This window comes from Fundulus heteroclitus, chromosome 19 (assembly GCF_011125445.2).
Source record: "Fundulus heteroclitus isolate FHET01 chromosome 19, MU-UCD_Fhet_4.1, whole genome shotgun sequence".
NCBI classification, from domain to species: domain Eukaryota; kingdom Metazoa; phylum Chordata; class Actinopteri; order Cyprinodontiformes; family Fundulidae; genus Fundulus; species Fundulus heteroclitus.
Genome location: NC_046379.1, coordinates 24,382,151 through 24,394,266, shown reverse-complemented (window position 1 = coordinate 24,394,266; position 12,116 = coordinate 24,382,151). Strand labels below are relative to the sequence as shown.

General features: G+C 41.6%; 1 protein-coding gene across 2 annotated transcripts in view; it reads right to left on the bottom strand.

Moving 5' to 3' along the window:
• Window positions 1–12,116, bottom strand: part of trim9 (tripartite motif containing 9) — a 52,306-nt gene that overhangs the window by 3,954 nt on the left and 36,236 nt on the right. Inside the window, exons 5-10 of one of the 2 annotated variants that reach the window (XM_012872209.3) lie at window positions 9,781–9,934; window positions 9,105–9,250; window positions 5,713–5,851; window positions 3,350–3,388; window positions 1,799–2,102; window positions 1,046–1,208 (exon numbers count right to left, since the gene is read on the bottom strand). In XM_012872209.3, the coding sequence (XP_012727663.2) occupies window positions 1,046–1,208; window positions 1,799–2,102; window positions 3,350–3,388; window positions 5,713–5,851; window positions 9,105–9,250; window positions 9,781–9,934 (945 nt within the window). The remainder of the gene's footprint in view (window positions 1–1,045; window positions 1,209–1,798; window positions 2,103–3,349; window positions 3,389–5,712; window positions 5,852–9,104; window positions 9,251–9,780; window positions 9,935–12,116) is intronic. The other variant, XM_012872210.3, reaches the window with a different exon arrangement.

Genomic DNA, 12,116 nt, shown 5'->3' with positions numbered 1-12,116 from the left:
GCGTTAACCAACACAGCCTCACAACATCCAGAGCCTTAAGGTACTCAGGGCGAATCTCATCCACCCCCGGGGCCTTACCACCGAGGAGCTTTTTAACAACCTCGGCAATCTCAGCACCAGAGATGGGAGAACCCGACCCAGAGTCCTCAGGCTCTGCTTCCTCAATGGAAGACGTGTTGGTGGGATTAAGGAGGTCTTCGAAGTATTCCGCCCACCGAAACACGACGTCCCGAGTCGAGGTCAGCAGCACACCACCCCCACTATAAACAGTGTTGGTACTGCACTGCTTCCCCCTCCTGAGATGCCAGATAGTGGACCAGAATCGCTTCGAAGCCGTACGGAAGTCTTTCTCCATGGCCTTTCCGAACTCTTCCCACGCCAGAGTTTTTGACTGCCGGTACACATCAGCTGCTTCCGGAGTCCCACAGGCCAAAAAAGCCCGGTAGGACTCCTTCTTCAGCTTGACGGCTTCCCTCACCGCTGGTGTCCACCAGCGGGTTTGAGGGTTGCCGCCGCGACATGCAACGACAACCTTGTGGCCACAGCTCCGACTAGCCGCCTCAACAATAGAGGCACGGAACATGGTCCATTCAAACTCAATGTTCCCCGCCTCCCTCGGGACGTGTTTAAGATTCTCCCGGAGGTGGGAGTTAAAGCTCCGTCCCACAGGGGACTCTGCCAGACGTTCTCATGCGGTTCTGTTTAGTTAGGTGGCCTCTGAAGGTAATTTGTTGCACTGTTTTCTTTTTTTATCCAAGGTTACTGGAATAAAGGTGGCTCAATATAACTGCAAGCCACACTTTTTACTTTTTAATATGTAGGGGGAAAAAATTAAACACATTTTTAATTTTCCTTCCATCTCACAACGATTCACTACTTGGTCTGGAATAGTTATATCACCTAAACGTCCAGTACAATTTGAGTTTGTGTTTGCAATGCGACAAAATGTGAGGGGGGCGAGGCGATACTTTTGCAAGGCACTGTAGATCCACTTTGAAAATAAGCGTTTGAGTCCAGTTGCTATGTCAACAGCGTCATTTCCTACCTGGACGTTACGGTTGAGGCTGATAGCGGGATAATACGCGCCTTCCAAGCCCTCAAAGGCAACAGGACCCTGCTGCTCATCGTTGATGAGGAAGATGAGGATCCTACGGGTGAAGTCCAGCAACACTCCTATATTGGACCCTTTAGTGATGCCACCATCCGTCCTGCACGGTCACACAAAGGCGTTAGACAGAGTTTGCGATGGGATCCTGCATTTAAACTGTATTGTGGTAGCTTTTGGCACTCTGGCATGTTACTACTGTTGTGCTGAGTTTTATTGAGGTGGATAAGAGTAAAGAGAATGGGGGAGGACACAAATCCATGCCACAATTTAAAAAATTTCATCTGTAATTTTTGTCAGTCTGCCCCAGGGCAGCTGTAGCTACTAACATAGCTCACCACCATCAGGGTGTGAATGGGTGAATGACTAAACTGTAGTGTAAAGAGCTTTGGAGGTCGTCAAGACTAGTTAAAGCGCTATACAAGTACAAGCCATTTACCATTTACCATTTTTTTTTAAAAACTGTTTTCTGTTTTCTTTCTTTCTCAAAATTAATCTAAATTTTGTTTTTGATTTTTTCCCATAACATCTAAATCATATGACTTCTGTGAATGTTGCATAACAAAAAGTGAAACGTTCGCGGTAACACCTGCAAACCATTGTAAACAAACTACTGAATAGAAGTCTCCACCAAAAGTAATAAATAATAGCTTTTAAATGTCCGTTCAAACAGCCATGTTAGGCTTTTATTACCTGTTGGTGTGAGAGTTGTTGTGCATGAACCAGGAGCGGTTGTTGTCCACGTACATGGCCCAGGCTTTGTCGTCCTTCCCCAGCATCACATCCTTCAGGACGTCGCCCCGGCAGATGCCGAAGGCCGGGTCCGGGTGGTTGTCGTAGCGGTCGATTGTAATTTCCCAGTAATGGACGCCGCGGGAGAAGGCGGTATTACCCAGGACCACCCGGTCGTCGTAGCTGTTGCACGACACCGTTAGGTTGTCGTTGGAGAACACTATGTCCGGATGAGCGGAGGCTGGGTCGAAGGTGAACCAAGCAACTGTGCGGCACACAGGGAGAGCGCCTCGCTGTTATAATCACATAGTCGACCCAAAGACGCGACACAACGAGGATACTTTTGCAAACATGACATGGATCAGGAGGTTGGTGGACAAATGAGGAGAAGCTACACTGTAAAGACATCTTTATGGAAGGAACAACAACAAAAAAGATGACAGGAAAGTTTCACCACAATTATGAATACATAAGGTTAATAATCCTCATAATTGAGCTCTATAACTTATTATAGACTCTGTCGGTTATAGTTACCTTCTAAAATTTGATAATATCATACCTGAGTCAGGCAGTCTGCAAATCTTAACTGGCAAATACTTGAAACAGGATAATTAGTGGTTTGATAAATATTACAAAAAACATAACTTAAAGGGACAGTTCAGGATATTTTTACCTTTTTATGGTGAAACATAATATATAGTTAATATGTTACCTGCAGTGAGTAAATGTTTTGACATTTTCATTTCCAATGCAGATTAATCCAAATCTAGATTTGCATTAAAACTAGATGCCAAGAGTATGTACTGTAGAGAAGATATTAACTTCTTAAAACCTTTTAACAAAACCTCCCATCAAAATTCCTGAACCATCCCTTTAAGATAGACATGTAACAATTCCTGATTGTCGCTAATGACGGACGCTACAGAGCAGAAATGCCGTATTTTGCCACCGCCATTTGCAATTGTTGCAATTAACTTGTCACTGACAAAACGGCATAGCTTTTGACGCACCCAACCTACATTTTTTTTCTCACCCGATTCTTTTTAAATGCAGGGCTATCCAATGGACATAAATTCAATTAAAGATAAAGTTAAGCAAACACAGGGATCACAATAATTATGTTGCCACCTAGAGTATGCGGCTAAGATTGCTAAACTGCTTGATTCAGGCATGGAAACAGTAAATAGTATAGCAGATAGCCTAGTTTTATAGTCTATACAGGGAAATATGGAGTCGAACAGGTGGGCCTTTGTTGTTTTTATGGGCTCCACTGCATGGCTACAGCTTTTAGTGTCCCCACATGCAGCATAGTTGCAGTACCAGATTTTATTTCTCAAAGGAAATAAGGCACATTCATTTATTAGAGGCCCGTATTAATGTTTAATATGTGGAGCCCACAGAGCAGCAAACTGCCCCCCTGCTAGTTTGAGCGTGACGACCTCACTGATGGAACAGGCAAGGGCCCCGGAGAGGATTAGTGCAGAAGCAGTCGGCCGCAAGAGCCGTCCATACCTGTGCCTATAGACTGAATATCACATGGAGGGAGTCCAGCTGAAAATGTGACATGAAGGGGGGAAGTAGAAGAAGAGCGGAGAAAGGGAAACGGGGGGGGAGGGGAGGAGAGCCGAGTGAAGCAGCGGCACAGACAGCGTGGAGAGGTTGGGAGGGAAGGTGGGAAGGGTACAAAAGCAGATTTGATCAGGGGAGCAGATTCACCCCAGCTGTCAAAGATCAGAGGATTTCCTCAGAATCAGTCAAAGAATCAGGGAAAAAATAGCATTAGGACTTGGAAAGTATACAGCGAGCATAAAGAGAGGGTTGTTTTAGTCTCTTATCACAGGGGAGATAAAACTGACAAAATCAAAGCACAGGCTGCTCAGGGTGATGGCTGCAGAAAAAAATGAAAAAAAAAAAAAAACGTCTGCAAGGTTAGACTATATCACTCAGCTCCCAACAGCTGCTGGGCGCTCGCTCAGTCAGGTAGGGATGCTGTCAGGGTTTTTCAGGTCCACTGATGGATGACGCATTTCCTTAACTATGCAGAGCAGCATTTAACTAATGGCAAAGCAAGAGAACATGAGTGGATTATACACCAACCAGCTGCTGCTGGACGTCACTGGTTTAAAGGCTTAAACATACTCCTATGCACTATTCAGATCACGCTGCTGCAGTCAGACTGAAATCTTGCAAAATAAAAATGTTTTCATCACGTTAAATCAACTAAAGATGATTCTGTGTAGCTAAAGTCCTAGAGAAATCAACACAAAAGCAATTTTAGTGTGTAATAATGTCTTTCCGGCATTGCCTGAGTCTAAGTTCTTGTTTTCCACCTCCTTAGCATTCTTGGAAGGTTATGTTTGAAAAGTACAAGATTTTAGTCTGGAAGCATCTAATATTTCTTCTTTAGATCTTATGGAGGTACGATTTGTTTGCAATAAAACAAAGAATATTGTTTGTTAGTCATGTATGGGATCAGAAAACTTCAAAGCTATTGCTTTTATCACAACCACAACAAAACACATGCATACTATTTACCTCAGGACACAATAAAAGATGATGCACGGGTTTATTTCCGTGCAGCCACTGGCATATCATTGCCTTCTAACATTTGCCATCAATAGTATATTGAATCCACTTCAAGTTTGACTGATCTAGAACTTAAAACAGTCAAATACGCCTTTAAATTATTACCAAACAGGAATTTAAAATGAGACATTTCAGCATCATTATACAACAGTAGTGTATGAATGCTTTTTTTTTCTTTACAAAATTTTCACAACACAAGGGCTCCATATGATAACTTGCTTTACTTTTTCCCCTCAATCCCTCCCAGTGGCCGCCAAAACAGTGGCGCCCTGAAGAAACAGCCAAATCACCATTTTATATATATATATATATATATATATATATATATATATATATATATATATATATATATATAAATAAAGTCTGAATGTACCGCAAACACCATTTTAATAGATTTTTGCGATTTAAAGATTCAAAGGCTCAGATAAGCCTAAAACTAATGGAGTTTGCTGCCATTCTCCAGAAGCGAAGACCAAATAATGGTGCAGATTTTTACTTTAGCCCTTTCTGAATTTAGCTTTAACTGTTCCCCAGTGAGAGAAAGCAGTGACTCAACATACATGTTCATTTATTATTCAAGTTGCAAACCTAATTGTGTTTTTTAATGTAAATATTCTGTAAGACATATAACACAGCTTCTTTTAAGTTAATAGGGGCTTTTACACAGTTTGCATAGATAATTAAGTGGCTCTACTTTACCAAAACAAAATGTTCTAGCTTCACGACCAATATTAGAGGGTGGCCTGGGAGTCGGGCTTAGCTGTGAAGAAGCACTAATGGCTCTATTTTCTTGCCAGCGCAGACCGTGGCTCTCTCTGGATTCAAACTTTGTGGGCGTGAGCAACTTTAATCCCAAATATTGACTGACAATCCAGAATCCTATGAAGAAATGGATTTGTGCTGCTTAAGGCCGGGCTGTCCAAATGATTAGTCACAATTAATTGAGATTAATCGCGCTTAAATGTTTAATGACTTGCCTACAAACGGAGAAGGCTTGGCCGCTAAAGGTATCATTATCCACGGCATACCTGCATTTGAATTCATCTTTCCTCTTGGGCAAAATTCAAACAAAATGAAAAAAATTCGCTGGATTAACCGAAATCAATTAGATTAACTGCGATGAATTATTTCACCCTTTGATGGCAGGCGTGTACAGTAATTCTAACTAGTCAAGTGAATGAAATCCTGGAAGCGCTGCAGCTTAAAGGATGTTTGCATTATTTTTTTTTCTTGATCGTTTGAAGTCATTTCTACTGAGAAAGGAGAGGAGGAGACGGCGCTCAACGTACTCTCAGACGTCTGCATGATCAGCGTCTTGCTGTATTGGCCCACTCCGCTGGAATTGAACGCCTTTACTCGGGACTTGTAGGTGCTGTTGAAATGGAGCCCGTCCACCGTGCAGATGGTCTCCGTCCCCACATACACCTCCTGTAAAGACACACAGAGCTTCCCTGTTACCCTGCCAGGAACATCAAGTGCGTAATTATGACGGTCAGGAGTCCTGCGCAGCTTCTGAAGGAGGGTCCCTGTTGGATTTTTGATGGAGGAGGTAATAAGCGGCGGCGCGTGTCCGTACGCCGGCGCGCGGCGGTGCCCACCGATGTATAAATAGGCGCGGGGACACGCGTCGCCAGGGTCAGCATGATGCTGCGTTGGTTGGAGTCGGTGAGTCAGGGAGCAGAGGAGGGAGGGCAAACTCCCCTCGTCGTTTTGTAAATAGTTTTCGGGCAAAATGTTGCTTCATGTGGTCTGGGAGTTTAAAAAAGAGGCGATGGGAACTAATGGGAAGTTATTTCCAATTTTCAGAGGAGAACATTTTCATCTAAGATGTCCTCGCTCTGCTGTGAAACCCACGCCAACTCTTAGACTCCCAGAAATATTTCCCAGCTGTAACACTACTTCCAGCCAGTTATTAGTTAGAGGATACGCCTGATGACTTAGATTGGGTATTGCAACAGTATTAATCATTCACCCTGAACTGTATTACATTTTTCTCACATCACAACAAAAATGTATTACGTTGGGATTTTTCCCAACGTAACTTCCCAATGTAATAATCCCCAGTAATTTAATAAAAAAATTTGCATTTTTTTTTATGAGTAAAAATCCAAAATGTTTGGTGTGCATTGGTATTAGCCTCCTTTACTCCTTTACAGATACCCATAAAACAAAATCCGGTGCAACCAACCACCTTCAGAGGTTACCTAATCAGTAAATATAGTCCCCCTGTAATTAGATCCCAAGGTAAGTGGAGCCGTTCTGTGCAGACCTCAGAGGGTTGTTAGGGAACATTAGAGGACAAAAGGGGGTCATGAAGGTCGTGATGAATTAGCTTGTCATGGTAGTGATTTGTTGAGGTCCAAAATGGTAATAAACGGGGTGAACACACAGTAACCGGGGATAGAGCGATAGCAGGATCCGGAGGTGAGAGAAAGAAACCAAGGAGCTTAAATACTGGGGAGATGTAGTTTTATCTTGGAAACCAGGTGAGTATAATGGCCAGAATGAGTGTCAGCTGAGTGGAGAGCAGGGTTAATGACCTGAGGACATCAGAGTAATGACTTCACAGAGGAACCACTAGAAGAACAATGAATAAAGTAACCAGAGCTAATTATAGAAAATAAAGAAATACCTCAAAATACAAAACACAGACCTCAGACAAATGTAAATCACAAAGTTCATGGGGTCATGACAATATCCCAGGCTTTGTAGATCTCCACTTTCTGCACATGTAAGCATCGTATCTGAACTAAACTAACAGGTCAGGGAAGGATAGCATTAATCACAGAAGCAGCCAAGAGGCTAATTTTAACTGTGGGGAAGCAAAAGAGATCCACAGCTCAAGTGGGAGAATATGTTAAACTATCTATCAACTGTGCATTCCAGAAATCTGTCTTTTATGGACCAGTGGCAGCAAGAAAGCCATTGTTGAGAGAGAGCCTCAAGAGTTGCTGTTTGCATTTTGTAGGAGACACAGCAAACATGCAAAGACGGTGCTCTGGCCAGATGAGACCAACATTCATTTTGTGGTGTACATGCAAAGTGTTATATGTGTGGTGAAAAACTACATCACCTTGAACACATTATCCCAAGGTGAAGCAGGGTGGTGGCAGCATTATGCTGTGGGTGGTGGTTTATCACAGATGGTGAGAAGATGGGATGAGCTAAAGTCTTGGAAGACCTTGTGAAGGACGTGAGACTAGAGCGGCGGTTCGCCTTCAAGCAGAATAAAACCCTAAACAGAACCAGAGCTATTATGGGATGCTTTGGATCAAATCATGCTCATGTACTAGAACAACCCAGTCAAAGCCAATACTTAAATCCAAGATGTAAAAAAAATGCCGCACACAGTCCCTCTCTATCAAACCTGGCAGAGCTGGAGCTATTTTGCAAAGAGAACTGGGCAAGAGTAAGAGAATAAAAATGCAAAGCTGGTAGAAACGTTGCACTCCATGTCGTTGCTGCAATTGCAGCGAAAGGAAGTTATTCAGGCAACTGGCTCAGGGGGGGTTGAATACTAATGCACACCATATTTTTCAATTATTTATTTGTAAATATTATGCATTCTGAATCTAGTCTTTTCATTTATGCATTCATATACCACTCCTGAAATGCCAGACTTTCAGAGCAGTATCATACTGAGTCTAAGATTATATAAGGTTTTATTGTTTAGTGGTATAAATACTGCAGTTTGGGAATTACTGTGATTTACTTTACTCTTTCTGTGTCGAGGGGGATAGTGAGAGCTTGTGTGTGTGTGTGTGTGCGAGTGCGTTGTGTTTTTTTTCTTGTATCTTGTATATTGTATCTACTCTGTTGTTTTCCTTTTCTACATTGTTTGGATATGTTACTGAGGACCCCCATGAAAACGAGATGCTTCATCTCATGGGGCTGATCCTCTAATACATGTTTATAAATAAATAAATAAATATCTTTTATAAAAATGAACACTTTTGTTTCAACTGCTGTTCAATGAATGCGCCCATTGCTGTTTGTTAGCAAACTGAACTGAAACTAAAAGGCCACGATTCTTGTAGTATACGCATGCAAAAAAAAAAGCAAATAAATGTTGTTGCACTCCAAAATAGCGTTTTGTCCTACATTATCTTCCCTGAGTTTATGAAGTCTGCTGTTGGGGGTTTAACGTATTTAAGATATAAAACTACCATTCCTCTCAGAAATAGAAGAACAGGACTCATTCATTAACGGATGAGCTGAATCCTAGGCTGGGGGCAAAACGTTAAATGTTTCAGGATATGGATATCCACAGCCTTTGTACCGAAGGAACAGTTCAGGAGGTATAGGTTGTCGTCAAACAAAGATCTGGGTGGGGGGTGTAGTGAGGATTGATTACGCGGTGAAGCTCTGTGTGGGGCTGGAGACCGCTTTGATCCCAGATCACACTTCATGCAGGATGGTACCAGCTGTCTCCTGCGTTTCAGGCCTGTTCACCTGAAAGTGTGTCATTCACTGCCTTTAAACGCTGTGTCACATGACCAACGGGCAAGGGATCAACGGTATGGATCTCAAGGGGGGTTTCCTCCTTTCTCCACTATATCTGCTTCCCGGCTGCCTTTTCTATTGCTATCCACCAAGACAAGCAGTGGTGCCATATACTAAATTCAACATTTAGATCCAAACTTGGCGGGACAGGGAGAGTACCTGCTGGTGGGTGACCTACCCTGAAAGGGCCCCCATTTCCATCATCCAACTCCAGGATGTAGCCCTCCACGGCGATGGTGGAGAGCGGCGGTTGTTTCCATGACAACGTGGCGCTGTTGTTCTGGGTACAGCATTCCTCCAGCTGGAGGATGGGAGCAGCTGGGACTGAGGAGGGGAAAAAAAAAAAAAAAACAAGGGCAGATCACACTCTGAGATATAAGACACTCACACACAGCAATGCTCCAAAACCAGATGTTATCGGTGTTTATTTTGTACGAAACCATCATACATGAATCAAATATGCCTAAAATGTAAGGATATTAAAACGTTGTCAGTATGTCAGAAATGGTCAACTAAATGTTCTGTTTTTTTTTTTTTTCCAAATTTAAGACCAGTTTCATGTACAATTTTCTCTGTGACTTTAAGGAGCTAAACAGGTCATGTTCAAAAACAAGCTTTTTTTCAACTCCAGACTCAAGGGGTTGCTGTCACAGATAAGAAAGGACACTCCTACATAGTAGATAGTTAGATCTCAGGACGTATATAGTGCACACCAAAATATCCGCGTGTCCAACTTCAGATTTTTTTTTGTATGATTAATACAGAGGCCTTGCTTTGTTCAAGTTTTAACGAGAGAGATCAAATCTTTTAGAGTCCTTTATACGTTCTAAAGGAGGCCCGCCCCCGTTCTTTACCTTTCATCTGTACGAAATCTAGCTGGTGGATGGTTTGCAGGAGAGGTCCGCTGTCCAGGGTGAGGTCAAAGTCACTGCTCATCCTTGGTGTGAGGGTCCCCTTCCCCCACTGACCCTCGGTCATGTGGACCCTCCGGATCAAAGCGTCAGAGATCTGAAACAGGACAGATGAATCCAAAGGTTCACATATTCCTTTCACCACACAGGCCGTTGGTATCTTTTTTATTAACACCATGTTTAGCCTCAATAAATAATCACATATTAATCATATCATTGTTTTTTGCTGTTTAAACAGAGCCAATTAAAACTCGGATACTTCTATACTATAAATACATGTAAGAAGGCACATTAGTCTTTAACATTAATTAAATAATCAACAAGTTTATCGGATTGACGCACAGTCATGTTCAATAAGTTAGAATTTGTGCTTGTCAGATTAAAAGTAGCTTTTGAAAATAAAAACCTTTAAGCAGATATCAAACATACATTTCCTTAAGCCCATGTTTCATGTATACAACAAATACAGCAAGCCTTTTCAAAGGTAGACTGATCCATGAACGGTTCTTTTTGCTGACCATAGACTAGCGTTTCCTTTTTGTTTGGGATGGACAATGATTTTCAGATCGCCCCTTTTCATAAAAAATAAATAATATATTTAGTTAAATGTTGAGTAGGTAAAATAAAAATAAAATCACAACTGAATAATTTTTCAACACAATAATTTTTGCAATAAAGATAATTGCATTTTATTTGATTATTGAGCACAACCATATGCACTTTTAACTTGATGATGATGTGTTTGGACACCACTTGCTGGAGAATCAAGCAGAAGTGCAATGCACTTAAATCCTTATAAATCTGATGTGTTAGGCATTAATCGATTTCAGCTTTTAGGTTTTAAGTGTATAATATGGAAGATAGAGAATTTTTTAATTCATGCTATCTTGTTTGTTTCAAACTGTTGATTATGCAGATGTTTGACAAATATTTCCTGGTGTCTCAACATTTTGAGTGAATATTTGACAATATTGTTAGAAACTATTTGATTACAGTTATTAGCCTTAATTACAGTATAATTGTGTTCAAAACAGGTTAGAATTTTTCATAACTCTGCTGAATTAGTTTAGCCGAGTTATGTAATTTATTTAAGTGTTTCGAAATGAATATTGTTTAGAAACTTCCCAAATAAAATGTATGAAATGGAGACGCAGGATTTTTGGGTTCCGATACCAACATTTTCCCATCCAGAATTTTGTCTCCTAAATATTTTGTGTTGTTTTTGTCCTGGTGTTGTACAAGAGAGTATGAATAAACCCTACAGGCCCACTTTATACGGATGTATTTTGTGCACTTACCTTAATTTACATTTATATTTTCAAGATTAATAATGAATAATTTTTGTTAGAAAATGTCATTTGAGATCTGTGGTCAATTTACGACATGTTCTACCTGTTGTTCCAGTTTCTAAATTTCTTTGTCACCGTGCAGATTGAATCTTGACTAATTCTCATGTTGGGTTGTGTCCTGTTTCTGGTTGGTGTGTCTTTGCTGCCCTTGCTTCCTGTGTATTCTGCCGCCCATTTTTCTGCAGTTTCCTCCATTTATCTTCAGTTCCTTGCCTTCCCTCATCGCTGCACCCTGTTGCTAAACAACCACCTTCTCCTTGTTCAGTAATCACATCTCCTAGTTAGTCAGCTCTTGGTCAGATCCTCCTGTTGTTTCTACCCGCCTGCTTTGTCAACATCTGGTCGCTTGTTTTTGGATTTTCCCCATGACTCGTTTTTTTGTAAGTTTTTGATTTTTCTCATTTTATTTCCCCCCTGCCTGCCTCCTTTCTGCGTTTGGCTCCTCCACTTCTCTGTTACATGACAACAGCAGACTCCAGAACATAATCACGGTTATTTAAAAAAAAAGCTCCTCCTTCCGACTCGCTTTACAAAACGCTTTACACCGGAGCCACGGTCACCCAATCACACACACACATATTCACACACTGATACGCAGATCGATCGGCAACTTGGAGTTCAGTGCCTTGTCCAGGGGCACGTCAACACCTGATAGGAGGAAGCTGGTACCAAACTCACAATTTTTAGTTTGTTGACAGCTACTCTACCTGCTCAGCCACAGTCCCCCCGTGATATTATTAAGTGTGTAACATTGATATTATTAAGTGTGTAACAAGAGTTTAAACTTCTTGAGTAAAATCAGGCAATATGAGCTACGGTAACACAGGACCATGGTGTTTGGGCTGAAGGATGGATTGGTGGCCTCAGCTCGATATCAGATCCAACAACGGCATCCATATTGGGTTACTGGGCATCAATACTGACCCAGAT